The 17,652-nt window shown below is 38.8% G+C and overlaps 1 protein-coding gene across 1 annotated transcript in view; it reads left to right on the top strand.

The window, feature by feature from the left end:
* Positions 1-17,652, top strand: part of LOC106932337 (MAM domain-containing glycosylphosphatidylinositol anchor protein 2-like) — a 331,489-nt gene that overhangs the window by 306,933 nt on the left and 6,904 nt on the right. The window contains exons 14-16 of the mRNA XM_088002677.1: positions 3,904-4,071; positions 4,169-4,299; positions 10,084-10,183. Of these exons, the coding sequence (XP_087858803.1) occupies positions 3,904-4,071; positions 4,169-4,299; positions 10,084-10,183 (399 nt within the window). The remainder of the gene's footprint in view (positions 1-3,903; positions 4,072-4,168; positions 4,300-10,083; positions 10,184-17,652) is intronic.

The raw sequence follows: 17,652 nt of genomic DNA on the forward strand, positions 1-17,652 counted from the left end.
TTTATTTTGAATTATATTTAGCATGCTTTTTGCTGTGTTATGTTATGAAATTAAATCGGCGTTCTCCTAATTCCCCATTCTAGTACGACAGGCAGAGTGCAGCTGAAGCAGGACAGTGCTTGTAGGCGTTACTGAACAGAACAATTCTTTCAGCTCCTAGAGAGGATCAGAACACGAGGGAGCATCAAAACCAAAAGTTTGAGAATTGCAAACAAAAAGTTCTGACGTGCAAAAGTTTATGTTCTGCAAAAAACGTTTTCACTTCATGGAAAAAAAGAGTGATTCTAATTTCAAAAAATATTTTTTAAAATCATACAATTCAAAAAGTTTTGACCTGTCAGGAATGGTGGTTGGTGGTGAGGATGAGGACGCACGCGGACCCAGGAGGTAGGTGAAAAGTGATGATTTTAATAATAAATAATCCAAGAACGGAACAACGGGGAACAGCACGGAGAAACAGGCGACATACGACAACCAAACGACAAGGATCGGACGAGAGACAAAGACAACAGGTGGATTTAAATACACACGGGGTAATCAAGGGAATGAGACACACCTGGGAAACAATCAACAGGGAAGACGCAGAGACAGACTCACAGTGAACAGGACTACACAGAAAAAACCCACAGAAACACTGATCATGACATGACCACAATTTTATTTTTTTTTTAATTGAGATAAGTTTTTTCGGAAGAAACAAAAAAATATTACAATTCGCAAAGTTTTGATCACAATAAAAAAAGTTTTTTGAGAGTTTTTTGATTGAATAATTGTGAAACATATTTAACTCTATATCGCACAGAGAAGACCAGTGTGCACACATTCACACTGTGAGAACACTGGTGCCCATGGCTCCACTACAGCGGATAAACGTATGTGTGTTACAGTGGGGAAAATAAGTATTTAGTCAGTCACCAATTGTGCAAGTTCTCCCACTTAAAAAGATGAGAGAGGCCTGTAATTGACATCATAGGTAGACCTCAACTATGAGAGACAAAATGTGAAAAAAATTTGAGAAAATCATTTTGTCTGACTTTTAAAGAATTTATTTGCAAATAATGGTGGAAAATAAGTATTTGGTCACCTACAAACAAGCAAGATTTCTGGCTGTCACAGACCTGTAACTTCTTTTTTAAGAGGCTCCTCTTTCCCCCACTCATTATCTGTATTAATGGCACCTGTTTGAAGTCGTTAACAGTATAAAAAACACCTGTCCACAACCTCAAACAGTCACACTCCAAACTCCACTATGGTGAAGACGAAAGAGCTGTCGGAGGACACCAGAAACCGAATTGTAGACCTGCACCAGGCTGGGAAGACTGAATCTGCAATAGGCAAGCAGCTTGGTGTGAAGAAATCTACTGTGGGAGCAATAATCAGAAAATGGAAGACCTACAAGACCACTACTAATCTCCCTCGATCTGGGGCTCCACGCAAGATCTCAGCCCGTGGGGTCAAAATGATCACAAGAACGGTGAGAAAAAATTCCAGAACCACAAGGGGGGATCTAGTGAATGACCTGCAGAAAGCTGGGACCAATGTTACAAAGGCTACCATCAGCAACACACTACGACGCCAGGGACTCAGATCTTGCAGTGCCAGACGTGTCCCCCTGCTTAAGCCAGTCCATATCCAGGCACGTCTGAAGTTTGCTAGAGAGCATTTGGATGTTCCAGAAGAGTATTGGGAGAATGTCATATGGTCAGATGAAACCAAAGTAGAACTATTTGGTAAAAACACAACTCGTCGTGTTTGGAGGAAAGTGAATGCGGAGTTGCATCCAAAGAACACCATACCAACTGTGAAGCATGGGGGTGGCAACATCATGCTTTGGGGCTGTTTCTCTGCAAAGGGACCAGGACGACTGGTCCGTGTACATGAAAGAATGAATGGGGCCATGTATTGTGAGATTTTGGGTGAAAACCTCTTTCCATCAGCAAGGGCAATGAAGATGAAACGTGGCTGGGTCTTTCAGCATGACAATGATCCCAAGCACACTGCCAGGGCAACAAAGGAGTGGCTTCGTAAGAAACATTTCAAAGTCCTGGAGTGGCCTAGCCAGTCTCCAGATCTCAACCCCATCGAAAACCTTTGGAGGGAGTTGAAAGTCCGTGTTGCCCGCCAACAGCCCCAAAACATCACTTCTCTAGAGGAGATCTGCATGGAGGAATGGGCCAACATACCAGCAACAGTGTGTGCCAACCTTGTGAAAACTTACAGAAAACGTTTGACCTCTGTCATTGCCAACAAAGGATATACAACAAAGTATTGAGATGAACTTTTGTTATTGACCAAATACTTATTTTCCACCATTATTTGCAAATAAATTCTTTAAAAGTCAGACAAAATGATTTTCTCAAATTTTTTTTCACATTTTGTCCGTCATAGTTGAGGTCTACCTATGATGTCAATTACAGGCCTCTCTCATCTTTTTAAGTGGGAGAACTTGCACAATTGGTGACTGACTAAATACTTATTTTCCCCACTGTATATTTAATTTACTGTTTATTTTTGACAGGTGCAGCCCACAATAAAATAATTTCTCCAAATGTAAATGCATTTAATTCTGATCCAAAAAATTTGTTGGGACAAATAAATGTAGGTATGGACGAATTTTTATACTGAGGTTGAGTTAGCAGGCAATGTTAAAAATGAATCACCATCCAGCTACAACTTTCTTACGGAAAAATTATCAGATTATCACTGCATCAGTGCTGCATCAAGCTACAGAGTAATACTAGATTTACGCCATCAAAAGTGATCCCGTAAATGTATCTTTGCTGATTTAAAAAAAAAATCAAAAACAAACAAATCAAGCAGATACTTGCTGGTCAAGCAGAAATGTGGATAACTCTGGATCAATTTTGAATCCTTTGAGAGCTTTTAGGTCATCCACCTATGAAGTCCAGCTCCGATGTTTACCCTTGTTTTATTTCGGGCTATGTCTAATTCTCTATTTTAAGCTTGCCTTTCATAGATCTTTTGTTTACTTGTCTTGGTTTTTGGACCAGGTACTACTCCAAAAATTAGATGTTTCCATGTAATATTGGTTTGTTGCAGCAGCAGCAGTGGCGCAATGTGGATGCGAAAACATAAATCCCCCCCCCCGAGAAGTGTAAAAATCGCTACATTAACCTCGTTATGTGCGAGAGGTGAAGGAGCGTAAGGCGCGTTGAAGTGTATGGGAAAACATAATCGGCGCGTCGCCCCCTCCAGACGGGGTTTTGGCGCCCCCTCTGGTGCTGCGCCCCTATGCGTTGCATACGCTGCATACCCACTTTTTGCGCCTCTGAGCAGCAGCAGCAGCACACTGCCTGCTTCAGCTTGAACGACAGGTGAGCGTGCACGCTGTGTGGAAGTGAGCTGCGCATACACAGCTATGAATGATAGAGCAAAGACACTCCTCCTGGCTCTAGTTGACTGGTTTTGGTTTGGGAGCGACATATTTTTATAAATGGTATTAGGGGCACAAGGAAGAGGCAGGGGGACCTGATTTTTTTCACAGCTTATCACTCTTCTGCTTTCAGGGTATAGTGAAATTTTTAACAAACATGAAAAATAAAGTTACATACTGCACCTTTAAATAAAAACATAAAAAAATAGAAGGAATTATTCTGGTAATATAACTTAAGTATTAGGATTAAAAACTTCTACAACCACATCGAGTTCAATGTTGTTAATCACAGTCTTCATTGTCTTCATGTGTTCAAACACAGCAATAGACAAAAGCATTGTTACATGAATTCTATTATAACACTGAGATTTACTGTAAGTCTGTTGTTCAAAATTAACTAAGCTAAAATGTTTCTCTTCTTTCCATTGGTGACAGATTCACATAAAGTAAATGTTACTGTCTTAACTGCTGAAGCACTAAGTGAAAATTAGACTGTTGTGGACCCTCAGGCTTCTACATGTTCATTGAGACATCCAGGCCCAGGCTGGAGGGAGATAAAGCCCGACTGATGTCCCCAACTTTCAACATAAACACCAAAAGTGTCTCCTCCTCTTCAGCCAGTAACAATCCCACCTACTGCTTTACCTTCTACTACCACATGTTTGGGAAACATATAGGTGAGAAGGCAAGAAGATGCTCATTCCTTCTGGTATGACACATGACAAAATTGGTTTGCAGTACACTTCCTAATCTCACTGTTTATTTATTTTGTAGGAGCTTTGAATATTTTCTTGCGGTTGAAAGGTCAGATGCTCACAGATACCTTAATCTGGAGTCTTACTGGTAACCAAGGAAACTACTGGCAGCAGGCAAGGGTTAACATCCACCCAACCACAACCTTTCAGGTACAGTACATAGCTGACTAGTGGAAAAGTGAGTATGGTTAGTTACATGGGGCAAAGTCCTTAGACTTCGTGGGTATTTTGCATAAACATTTGGAATTTATATACTTTTATTCTTTACTAAATACATTTAATTAACATCTTGCTAAGCCCAAAATCATTCATACCCTATGGCAGATATATGTTAAAAATATTTAAAATCACTAACATGTGTTTTCTGATTGAAACTGATATTGTTTTGCAGTAGCTCAGCCAGAGTTCTTCTTGAATCTGAATTTCTCTGTTGAACACACACATCAAATACAGTAAATGTACTTACACAAAATGAAATCTCTCTGAAAGTTTCAAGGGCTGTGGACAAGAGATATCCTTAAAATCCGAGGGTTTTTTTAACCTTAAGATGGCACCAACCAAGCTTTCAAAGTCTTTCTCTCGGTTTTCTTGATTCTTTGAATAGACAAAAAATGGAAGTGATCATGGACAACTTTTAATTAATTTTTACCACACATTTGTCTTGAGACCCCAGTAGAGACCACAGTCCCATTCTTTACCGAAGGGATCAACTGTTAGCCTTTCAAACCACAAGTGTGCCAAATACCCATCATTCACCAGCATTGGGCTTCACAACCAAAGTACAGATGCATCATCAGGGGTTATATGAGAACAATTCCCAACCAAATGGATGGATGGTTAGTGCCACCTTTCAGAAATGAAAATAAGGGATGCCCACTTTGGCTTCTTTAGGCCATGACCAGCACATTCTAGTCCAGTCCAACTCTCATCATTCATACACAGAGTTGGATCACAGTATCCAAAAATTATACTCTAGTAAGTGTAGCTCTATTTCAACACAGTTGTGACATCTCAATCCACAAATGTATTTTTTAACAGGGAATGATCAGTAACTAATCAGATGGCTTCCTTGTTTCAGCCAATCATTGCAACGGACCCCACGTTGAAGCAATTTATGCACAAGTCAATCACGTTAGCTGATTGCAGCAGTGCTGTAGCCATGTTGACGTGCAGGAAATAGCCTATATACCACGAGTGGTAGTGATCTATTTCCGTTTACATTTAAGCCACATTCATCATTTCCAGTTGCCTCTTACTCCAATTGTTTTTAGCAAGAGCTGCAAGAGCTATACCATGAACAAAGCAAAAAAGTTGAAATGTCTGCGAGCTGCTGGTACAACAACTGAGTCTTGTTGTGTGCAGCTGTGTCCAGTGATTAGCACACTCCAGTGCAACATTTTTTAAAGATTTTCCTTCTGATATCAAGGTGACAATGAACCATAGCCAAAGCTTAGCCACTGAAGCTAACACACGAGTAGATGCCCAGCATTTCAAATTGAGGATATTGAAGATCCAGCATCAAAAATAGGAAGACTATATTAAAAGGGATCTGTATAATGCTCTCTGGAAGGAAGAGAGCATGTTGTTCCTCCATGTTGTTAAGATACCTGGCCCATAATAAGGATGAGAAACTGCATCCAATAACAACCAAATAATGGGCAATAATTTTTTTCCCTAACATACACCGGATTGTGAGTAAAATGCAATGAGAGGCTGCACAACAAATCCCAGCACATATAGCAACATTCATACACAAGCCAGCAAAGGCAGTGAGATCTGGGAGTATTTACCTGTGGCCATGAGAAATGTGTGCAGTAAGTCCATTAATCCGTACAGCCAGCTTCTCCCAGGCAACAGTCTCTGATACAGTTTTATTATCTAAGAGCAAGTCCTTGAAGCGACCAGCCAGAAGATTGCACAAATGTCTTCAGAAGGGGGGAGGAAATGGGAAAGAGCATCTTGATGATATGTCATCCAGGAGATTTGAGATAGGCTGCCAGCCAAAGCTGACACAGGGGAGCCAGTTCACATAGACAATATTCTTTAGTTTGCACAGACTTTAATTTTTCCATCTGCCCTAAAGTCTCACTGGTACATCTCTGTTCATCATTATTTCCACTCAATAAAAGAGACTTTGAGACTCTGTCTAATATAACAAATAGTTTGGTGCTCTATGGCATCTTTGAGCACAATTAATTGAATTTCACATAATTATCACAGTAGGATTTGTTTGTTGAATACATCATGAAATATATTTGTCCTATTTGATGTTTGTTGTGAATGACATGTATTTGTAAACAAATAAGGTAATTAGTCCCAGTTTGTTATTTCTGGAACGTTCAAAAACTACAGCGGCTGTAAAGAGCCACAGCAAAGGTAAACAAAGGTAAAATAACCTGAACGAACAGGTGATCAACTCAAAACCACTTGTGCCTCTTTACTTTCTCTCTTTGTCGTTTAAGTAGACCTGTTGCTACGGCGACCACCTGTGCTTTGCTAGCTGAGCAGAGTTTATGTTAAAAATTCAGTCCGTTACAATATCAGGTTTTCAAGCTTGATATTTATTTTGTAATTCATAATAATAGCTCCCCTGAACACAGGGTTTTTTTGTTATTGGAACCGAAATGGTAAGAATTGCACAATACCTTGTTGAAACAATAATGACTGAGAGTAATATTTTTGTTGGGTCATTAATTTGAGCATGTTTTGTTGATTTTCTTTATTATTTTATAAAGTTGTAAATATCTTGGATCTTAAGGAATATTTTGATAAGCACGTCAGAAGAGTACGTGCTGGTCTTCCCCTCCTGACGGCGTTCAGTTTTGTCACCTTCTGCCGAGATCAACTTCAATGTATTGAGCACCCCTTCTTTAGACCAACATTTTGCTTATTAATATCAGAGCTAGACCTAAAGAAACTCCTGCTAGTTTATAAATCCAGAGCAAACTTAGAAAGTACCATCTACTTAACAAGCCAGAACAAGAATAAAACTTGGAGAACCAACATTCAGCAAATCTAAAACTCAACCCAGAACAACTGGAACCAACATTTAGTTTTATACCTCAATTAATCTTACCAAAAATCTTGCCAACATCTAGTTTATCAGAACAAGAATTCTGAGAAACCCCAAGTAGTTTATAAATTATCGACTACTTCTTAAGCATGGGGAACCAATATGCAATTTTATACTTTTTCCTTTTTCTCTTTCCTTTTATTTTCTTGTTTTGTTTTTATTTCCTTCTATTCATGTAAAGCAATTTGAACTGCCTTGTTGCTGAAAATGTGCTATAGAAATTAAATGACCTTACCTACCTTATCTTATTGGATGCAGTAGGTTGGTGGCTCAGATTATTCATAAATGTGTGCAGCGTAGAAGCTCAGATGGCCAGTGGAAGACCGGCTTATGCTTGAATTTGCAAAGAAACATTTGGAGGTATCTGCACTGTTTACTTAAATGGATTGCTTAGGTCCTTTAGTTAAGAGGAATCTTAAGGAACATAAGAGGTACGGCTTGGTATTCATGTCTTTTTTTCATGCGCTATTCATATTGAAATGTTGGATGATTTATCCACAGACTAATTTAATTATGGACATTAACTTAAGGGGAGCTGTGTGGTGTGGCAGATACATTCCGATCAAGGGAGAAATTTTGGTAACACTTTATTTGAAGGGGGGTGAATAAGACTGACATGACACTGTCATAAACATGAATAAAGGCGCTTTCGCACTGCACGGAACGGTTGTGTTCGCATTACAACTTGCGACCGGTGTTATAGATCAACTGATGGCTACATCAACTGGTGGTGGCAGCTGGAAAAGACTGATGTTTCTGTGGGCGTGGCTTTTTAGGACCCCTTTACCGAACCAGGAAGTAAACAATGCAATAAGCTTAAAGAACTACAAATCTTTGCAAAAATACTATCCGATTCCGTAAAGCAACCACTAAGATTTCGGGAATAACTAATTAGAAAGACTTTATTGGTCTAATATGGTATGTTGCCTTTTTTTTAAAAGTTCATCTGCAAAACCATCAAAACGTGTAAAATACGCAGAGCTTGTCCTGACTTATGTGTTGCTTCAGAGGTTGAAACTCGTCAAAGGAATATCGAAATAGATCTTGATGTGGCATGAGCAGATCTCAAAGCAAAGATTATTCCCTGAAAGCCGACATAAATGTTGAAGAGCCTTGGGATTAAAAATGAAATGTTTAAAAAGATCGACTGGCTGTGTAATTTTTCCACATATTCCTCATATTGATATTTCAAATAGGTAAACTATAGCGAAATCTTTTTAACTGTTTCTGTAACGCTACACTTTATTTCCTAGCTGTCATTGATTGTCATATAACGGACACCCCGCGCTTTAAGAACCAGGCCTGGATTATAATTGGTGGCACTTTCAGAATCTCAGTTCGAGTGAAGATTTTAACCTGTTTCTGATGTAAAAGTATATAAGACAATTGTTTTTTCAGCGATGTCTCATATGGTTGAGAATTACGGTCACTTGATGAAAAGAATAAAGACGAGAAAAAATATCAACAATAAGGAAGAAATGACACTACCACATAGATCTGCGGTAGCCATGACTTCTGTAAATGAGCTAGGAAATAAAGTGTAACATTACAGAAACGGTAGGGGGTGTGGGGGGGGTTAGGGTTGATTTAGCCACCAGTTGATCTATAACACCGGTCGCAAGTTGTAATGCGAACACAACCGTTCCATTCTGTGCAGTGTGAAAGCGCCTTAGGTCTTCATGAATATTTATGACTGTTGTCATAGTGTCATTCTGTAAATCATGACACTTTTAATACAAAGTTGACATTATTCAAAATGTCTTTGTTATGACAACTTGACATTAACCAAGACAGCGTCGTTGTCATGACAACTTGACATTAACCAAGCAATTATAAGTTGTCATGAATGCAATAACAGGGGCATTTATTGGCTTATATCTTTATAAGACAGCTTTAACAAGTCATGAACATTTCCAGTTACCTCAAGTAAGGTCAACTTTACTTGAGGTAACTGGAAATGTTCATGACTCTGTCATTAAAGTGATAGATTAATGACATTCAATGACATCTTCATTACTAGTTTACTGTGATACACTTTAACAGAGGAGGATAATGTCACAATTATAATGGTCTCATGACAGCAAAAGGTATGTATAACAAAAAGTGACTTGTTAATGATGTCTTATAAGGATAACATTTTAAAATGCACCTGTTATTGCATTCATGACAAGTTATAATACCTTGCTTAATGTCAAGTTGTCATGACAACGACGTTGTCTTGGATAATGTCACGTTGTCATAACAAAGACATTTTGAATAATGTCAACTTTGTATTAAAAGTGTCATGATTTACCGAATGACGCTTTATGACAACAGTCATAAATATTCATGTTTATGATGTCATTTAGTGTCATGTCAGTCTTATTCACCCCTGTCAAATAAAGTGTTACCGAAATGGTGGTAGGAGCCAAAACTTAATTGACATGATGTGACGGTAAACATCTGGAGTCTTTCTTGGCAGGGAACCAATGTGAGCTTATTTTAAATGCTCCATCAGCAAGTCATGCTGGTTGGGAGCTTCAGTTACGCAAAATTTAAAATTAGTTGTTTTTTATCTTGTCTCAAAGTTTGGGTAAACTTGGTGCTTCTTTGAGAATTTTCTTTTATGAAGCAATGGCCATTATTAATAGTTGTCTTCTAACATTAAAAGGAATAAATGATCTTGGTCATTTTGAACCTTTAACCCCTAATTATTTTTTTTCTTTAAATTATGCCACATAGCCTCACATTTCTTTAATCTCAGCACACTATTTTTATACCAGTTTTATTTTGCCTTTTGTTATGAATTTGCCCTTACTTCAGCTTTTTGCTGCTGTGACACCTGAATTTAAGGATATTTCTATTCTATTCTTTTACTGTAGGTGGTGATGGAAGGAGTCAGAGGCTCGGGTATTGAAGGCAATATCGCTGTTGATGATGTTACCATTGAGGAGGGCGAGTGCAAAGACTCTCCGTCTAACAGTGAGAATCTTTACAATGTGGATTTTATATTTTGATTTAACTATTTAAAACGTCAAATTGCAACATTAACCATAGAACCAATAAATCTGTCAGATATACCCATTAAAGTATTTTCTCTTCAGAGACTCATGCAGATTGATAAAACTTGGAGAAATCAGATTAAATAAATTAAAAAAATACAGCAACAAATGCAGATCTGTTAACTGACAGATGTGTGATGCACCATGCACCGCAGTTTTATTGTTAGTGGTTATGGAATATATCCACAGCTTAAATTAAGCCAAATCCTGTCAGAATAGGACCGTGGGCCCTTCAAACAGTTCATATAGCTCAATTAATGATTCAAAATATTTTAAAAAGTTTCTATCTAAGGAAGATTGCATTGAATTATTTACTTTTATTCACTCCTCTTGGACAAGTATGTAGTGACAGTAGATAATCGCTTGCATTGTGTCATTGATTTTATAGTAATCTCTCATACAGAGCAAGTATGAACCAATAGTGAAGAGGAAAAACTCCCCTAACAAGAAGAAACTTTAAGCAGACCCTGACTCAGTACAAGTGACCATCTGCCACGATATAGCAGATACACACAAAAAGAAACAGACTGATGTAGGAGCACTTTCTAAATGAATACAAAGTAAAAGGAGTGAGACACATTTTTGACAGTAGTTGCTCAGCTGATGCCTTACTCCAAGAAAAGTATTGGGTGTAGCTTCTAGAATCTAGAGAGTGAAAAAACATAACCAGTTCAAATGACAACAAAAAAGTACAGAGTAGTCAAAGAAGAAAGTGCCATGGACTGTTACTTTGTGTATTTTGCAATATATTTCAATATATTACATGTGCTACATGAATATATATATATATGTATATATATATGTGTGTGTGTATTCATATGAATACATATATATTCATCTATATATATGAATATATAGATGAATATATATTCATACATATATATATGTATACATATATATATATATATATATATATATATATATATATATATATATATATATATATATATATGTAGCACATGTAATATCGTAAAACGTTTGTAACAAAAGAAATTGAAAACATTGCTTCACCCAGATTTTTCATTTTTATTTCTTGTAAATGCACGTTGAGTGTTGAATGTATGGACTGGGAAATACAATAAATCTGTAGAATAAAGTGTTCTGCTTGTGGATTTCAAGACTGATCAAAATAGCACAAAAAAGAAATGTCATTTTGGACATGTTTATTTTTGAGGATGTACAGGTGCTGGAGTCTCCAAATGGCACACTTGGACAACATCTGATATACAAACTTCAAATGACTGTAACTCCTCACTGCTTCAACATACAGTCATCAATGAGGCTCTAATGAAAGATAATGACCTGAGGAATCCTCGAGTAGACACAACATTACTGATAGTGGAAAGTACTTATAATTATACACACACCCCTTTGCTATAACTGTAACAGCAGACGACGTAAAGTTTCTGGTATTCTCAAATGCAAATTGTCATCACTCTTTCGGCCATAATCATCCACTCCGTGAGTTGTGAAGTTCTGCTGAAGAAATACTTCCAATTTTGACACGTTCTGACAGCGTGTCTCTCTGTGACTCTCCGTTGGTGAGAAAAAGTCCTGTAAATACCGTTACGCATGAGGCCACACAGAGCCTGACTTCGACGCAGCAAAGACGCATACATTACGCGTGGATACACATGCAGCTTGTGGATTCATGTCAAACCCACAATGCCTTATATCCTTATGACAGGACACGTGTTGGCTACACATCGATGGCTTTAGATTTAGTTTCCAGTTAGAAATAATCCAGAAAGAATGCAGGCATGTCAAAACGAGCTCAAATCACTCTCTAGATGTTATTGGCTCAGAAAAAGCCATTTCAAAACATTATTGGTCGAATGCGATGTCAATCAAAACGGGGGGCTCTAGGCTGCCCAATATAAACATTATAATGGACACCAGCAGAGTTTAAACATTTAAATTGATATTCCAAACATATTTGCAAAATATATTAATAGTTGGTAGAGCTGTTGCCTTGCACCAAGACGGTCCTGGGTTCGATTCCCGGCTCAGGGTCTTTCTGCATGGAGTTTGCATGTTCTCCCTGTGCATGGTGGGTTCTCCGGCTTCCACCCACAGTCCAAAAACATGTCTGTCAGTTAAATTGGTCTCTCTAAATTCCCCCTAGGTGTGAGTGTGTGTGCATGGTTGTTTGTCCTGTATGTCTCTGTGTTGCCCTGCAACAGACTGGCGACCTGTCCAGGGTGAACCCCGCCTCTTGCCCAAAACTTTTGCTGGAAATGGACACCAGCAACCCTCTCGACCCCACTAATGGTACAAGGGTCTAAGAAAATGTATGGATGGATATATATATATAGGTGTAGTAGTACTCAAGACCACTTTTTGATTAGACTCCTTTTTCCATTATCAGGCACTTTTTTGTTTTGACATCAAGCAAAATCCAAGAAATTTGAAGATAAAATAATTTTGATCACTAAAATTCCACTAATGCTGACTAAAGGAAAAAAATTCATCCAGCCTACTTGTGTCCTGTTTCAAGTAGGCTGAAGCAAGCCCTTGAACTTTGCTGTGTTCTGCTCACCTTTTTCAGGGACTCCATCGAAGACCCAACAATTAGTCATATTGGTGCTTTCAAAACAGAGCTGTTTTTGCCCTCTGGGAGGACTTTGTTTCCACACTTAACTCGGCGATTCATCCTGTCTTTCCTCCATTAAGTCTGAGTTGTTCTTCAAAAATTTAGCTCAAACTGTGCATTTTCCATCCTTACTAGAGAAGAATACAAATTATAAGTTTCTTTTCAGTACAGTTGCCACATCTTTGTCTTTAGGAAACATTCAAAACAAAAACGGGAGATTTGGGTGTGTCTACTCTACACAAAAACCTTGTACAAAGGAGGTCAGTCTTTCTGCCTACATGTTCCCTCCTTTTCATCTGCAAATTTCTTAGAACCTTACTTGAACAAAACTTTTATTTTGATGCATATCTTTTGGTAATGAACCAAAGCTGCTGAAATTGAGTAAACTTATTTGAAAAGTATTCCAGTAAGATGTTCTATGGTCTCTATTTTGGGTGGATATGAGGCATCAGCTGTATTTATAGGCACCAGGCTAGTACGGCCTAGCGCAAGGGTGGGCAATCCTGGTCCTCGAGGACTGGTGTTCTACAACTCTTAGATGTCTCCCTGATCCAACTCACTTGAATCCAATAGATGAATCACCTCCTAAGTGCAATCAAGTTCTCCAGAGTCCTGCTAAAGACCTCATATTTGACTGAGGTGTGTTGAACGTCAAATGCCAATGTCAAATTTATTTATATAGCACTTTAAAAACAGGTGTAAAAATGCACCTAAGTGCTGTACAAGAATGATAATAAAATAAGTTTATGAAAATAAAAAGAGAAATATTGCAAGGAAAAAAATCCATATATATTGTTAAAATAATATTTCAATCTGGAGAGATTCAGACATAGAAAGAAAGCGATTAAAAAAGTTTAATGACAAATAAATATTAAAGTCCTTTGGCGTTCAGGCCCCGGCCGAGGACGTCGAGCTGGAACTTCAATAAGCTCGATAAACATTCCTGATGCTCCATAGGAATCTAATCCCCCTGGGTCCTGTACTGGTGGCAGAGGTCGAAGAAGGATATGGCCTGAAGAGCCAGGAGCTGAAAATGGAGATGGGGCGGAGGTGAGTTGATTGCAGCTGGTAAGCGGAGGAGGCCATGGATGAAGATCCTTATCAACTGGAGCTTGATCGATGATTGGCCATGATGTGGCTTGATCCAGCGTTGATAGGTCCAGGGTGATGAGGCAGGTGAGGTTAAAAGTCTTCCAAATTGAATTTGCACCAAAGCTTCATAAGTAAAAAAAAAAAAAAAACAGAGCTACAGTATCAGGCCTCAATTGAATACCAAAGAATAAAATTGAGAAGCAATTTAAAATGATCCAGGCTGTGGGAAGATCTAATCTGGAAAGGTAGATTATTCCATAAAATAGGAGCAGAAACAGAGAAAGCCCAATCTCCTTTTCTCTTGAGTCTAGTCCAAGGGACTTTCAGTAGCAGCTGATTATTTGATATTAAAGTTTTGGACACAGAATGAAATTTCAAAAGATCCCAAAGATAAGGAGGAGCTAACCCATTTAAAACTTTATAAGTTGTTAAAAGAATCTTAAAATCTATTCGATAGGAAACAGGCAGCCAGTGTAAGGAGGCCAATACAGGGTTAGGGTCACGCTTTCTGTAAGAAGTCGAGCTGCTGCATTCTGGGTCACTTGAGGATGCTGCATCTAGGATTTATCCATGCCTTTATATAATGAATTGCAATAATCCAATCGAGACGTAATAAAGGCATGGATAATTCCTTCAAAATCCTTAAAACAAAAATAAGATTTCACCTTGCTAACATCCTTAAGTGATTAAATCTTGATTTAACAACAGAACTAACTTGTCAAATTTTGAACAAACAAATTTTGAAGTAGAGATACATCTAAAAGTTGCAGGACACCGGCTCCCAAGGCCTGGAGTTGCCCACCCCTGGTGGCGTCACACCAAGTTCAAAGACAGCATATGGGAACCAGGGAGACAGAGACAATTTTATTCCCAGCAGGTACCAAAGGAATGAAAAGTTCAGTTTTCTTGTTAAAATCTATGCAATAAAATGATTAAAAATGTCCCCAGTCTCAAGGCAAAATTGTTCATCTTCACCTAAAGATTTTTAAAAAGCTGGAATCCAGGCAGTCAGATCCAGGAGGAGGAACCCTTTCGATCGGCACTTGCAACCTTCTCAATATCATCTCCGCTGCGTCTTGCACCTGCTGCGGTCCACACCCTGCACTTCGCTCGACTCTGGGTTCCGCTGTGCAGGGCTACAGCCCTGCGAACACAAACAACTGCTGACCAGAAGCTCATAAAACAACTGATCTCCTCCACAACCCTCCCAAAGAGACTGCCCTGCAGACATTAGTGGAAAATGGCTCTCAGATGAGGGTAGAGTTCCCTCTCTGCCCAACTGTCAATCCAACGCATTGTTTTCCACTGATTCCCGTTTCTGCTGCGGGCATGATCCAGGCCACTCCGATCAGCCTACCTTACCCTGACGATCACAGGGCCTTTCCTTCTTCCACACCTGACTGCCATCTGCGAGAAGTCCTCAGTGGATCAAAACAATAGAAAAACAACATGCAGCAACACAATCAATACGGACATTATACACAAAATTAAACTATTTACAAAAATCCCACTTTCAAAATAAAAGCAAATTTCCACTGTGACATACTTACTAGATGTACAAATTCTCAGTTAGCCTTCGTAGTCGGGGACTGATTACACCAAGCTGTCATGAAGTGTTTGTAGGGTGAACTAAAATCCAGATAGGAGATGGGAGCATGGATCATACAAAATGATAAATCTGATAATTTCCAAAAATCACAGGGAATGCAGGGAACCAAAGCCAAAACGAAACCAGGAATCCAGGGCCAAAAATGACAGCAGAGAACTAATGGGAGTAGATGAGGTTTAACAGGACATAACAGGAGGAAATGAGAATGAGTTGTGCACAAATAGTGGGGATAACCTGGGACATAACACAAGCATTATAGGTACTATTAGCTGGCATTTTGTTGGTGAACATAAATACCAAAATATTCTATTAACAACATGCATGCAGTAAAATGCACATATTATGAAAAGTTATACCCCTACCTCTCACATCAATTGTCAGTTGATTTGAACAAAATGTCCCGTGCCGTGCTGAGCCATCTTATGCTGTTTTGGTTTAGCTAAGAAGGGAGGGACAACCGCTCCATGATGGTAGCCATATTTCTTGCGCCTGAGCAGCCAATGAGGGGTCTACTCTTTATTATGTATGTGGGTAGCCCAGGATGTTCAGATGTTGGCGGTAGAATTGTTTACTGTAGCATGGAGATTGTAAGGAGCTGCAAGAGTGTAAACTTGTTGTAAGAGCAGCAGAATGCGATGCCTTTCTCTTTTTGTGTGCGTTTAGGGTCTAGGCTTTGATGATGGTACGCCTGAGGTGCTGCCTCAGATTGATGCTGAACTGAATATTAGAGAATGGAATTGAGATTGTGTCCCATAATCTCCCAGAGCGTGGGTGATTACAACGAGGAGCTTGTCTCATCACTGGAGGAGAAGTTTCCAAGGCAGTTAGATTACTTAGAGCACAGGTGTCAAACTCCAGTCCTGGAGGGCCACTGCCCTGCAGCTTTTAGATGTGCCTCTGCTGCACCACACCTGAATGGAATAATTAGGTCATTTGCAGGACTCTGGAGAACTTAGGAGAAGGTAATTAAGCCATTTGATTCCAGTGTTTTTTGTACCTGTGGCACATCTAAAATCTGCAGAACAGCAACCCTTGAGGACTGGAGTTTGACACCCCTGGCTTAGAGGATCACAGTCTGAATCAGAGAGATTGAACTTAAGAGTGAGGTTACTGTTCATGGTGAGTCAAAATGTTTAGAAGCATGGAGGTACTCTTATGATTGCAGAAACATAAAGGCCTGTGGTATGGCCTTTATGTTTCTGCTCATATTTATGAGCTGAGCGTAAATATGCTGCTTGGGAAATTAGAGGTGTGGTTTTGGCTGCAGGCCTGCTCCCGAAATATATTAACATTTTAACTTTGTTTGCATTCTCCCAAACATGATTACTTCATCTTCTGTGAGACGGCACTGAATGTAGCTTAGTAAAAAACAGACCCTTGTTCTACACATTGCTTTGTCCAGATTGTCAGCTGTTGAGACATTATTGCTTCTTGGAGGCATGGACTGTGAGGTTTTAAATTTACCTGATTACTGGTGATTTCAAGTGATGTATGTAATGTGAGAGTTTGTCATTAAGAAGCTTACTGTAAACAACCATCCTCTTCTGCGAAGAGAGAAGAGCTGTTCTGAATGATGTGGTTGTTAATTTAAATCACTTCTTAAAACTTATTTTTATTCTTTAGCTTTTCCATTGTAATTTACTTGTACTGTCTATTTTAATTTTTGTGTTATTCTGATGCGTTTTATTTGTGTTTTATGAATTCTGTACAGCACTTCGATGCAGTGAATATCTGTTTTTAAAGTCCTTTATAAATACAATTGACACTGACATAGACATTGACATTAATGTTAATTCAAAATATGGAAGAGTTACCGACAAGGACTTAGCGGCAATGACAGTGTCCTCCATTGCCATTACTAAAACTACAGTTTTAAAACACCACATAAATTCAGCATCATCGTTTACAACTTCTCCTTTTCCTTCTGGCCCAGTCAGAAATTGAAATTTGTATTGAAAATTGACAGGAGATGATCCAAGTCAAAGCAAGAAAGCCCAGACTGTGCTGGAAGCAAAAACCTTTTGAGTGGAATTGCACAGGAAAGCAAAGTGAATGTAACTGTGAATGTTCTGTGTTTGGATTGTTTTGACTCATT

This window comes from Poecilia mexicana, unplaced genomic scaffold, assembly GCF_051168715.1.
Source record: "Poecilia mexicana isolate PSO_F unplaced genomic scaffold, ASM5116871v1 scaffold_22, whole genome shotgun sequence".
NCBI lineage: Eukaryota > Metazoa > Chordata > Actinopteri > Cyprinodontiformes > Poeciliidae > Poecilia > Poecilia mexicana.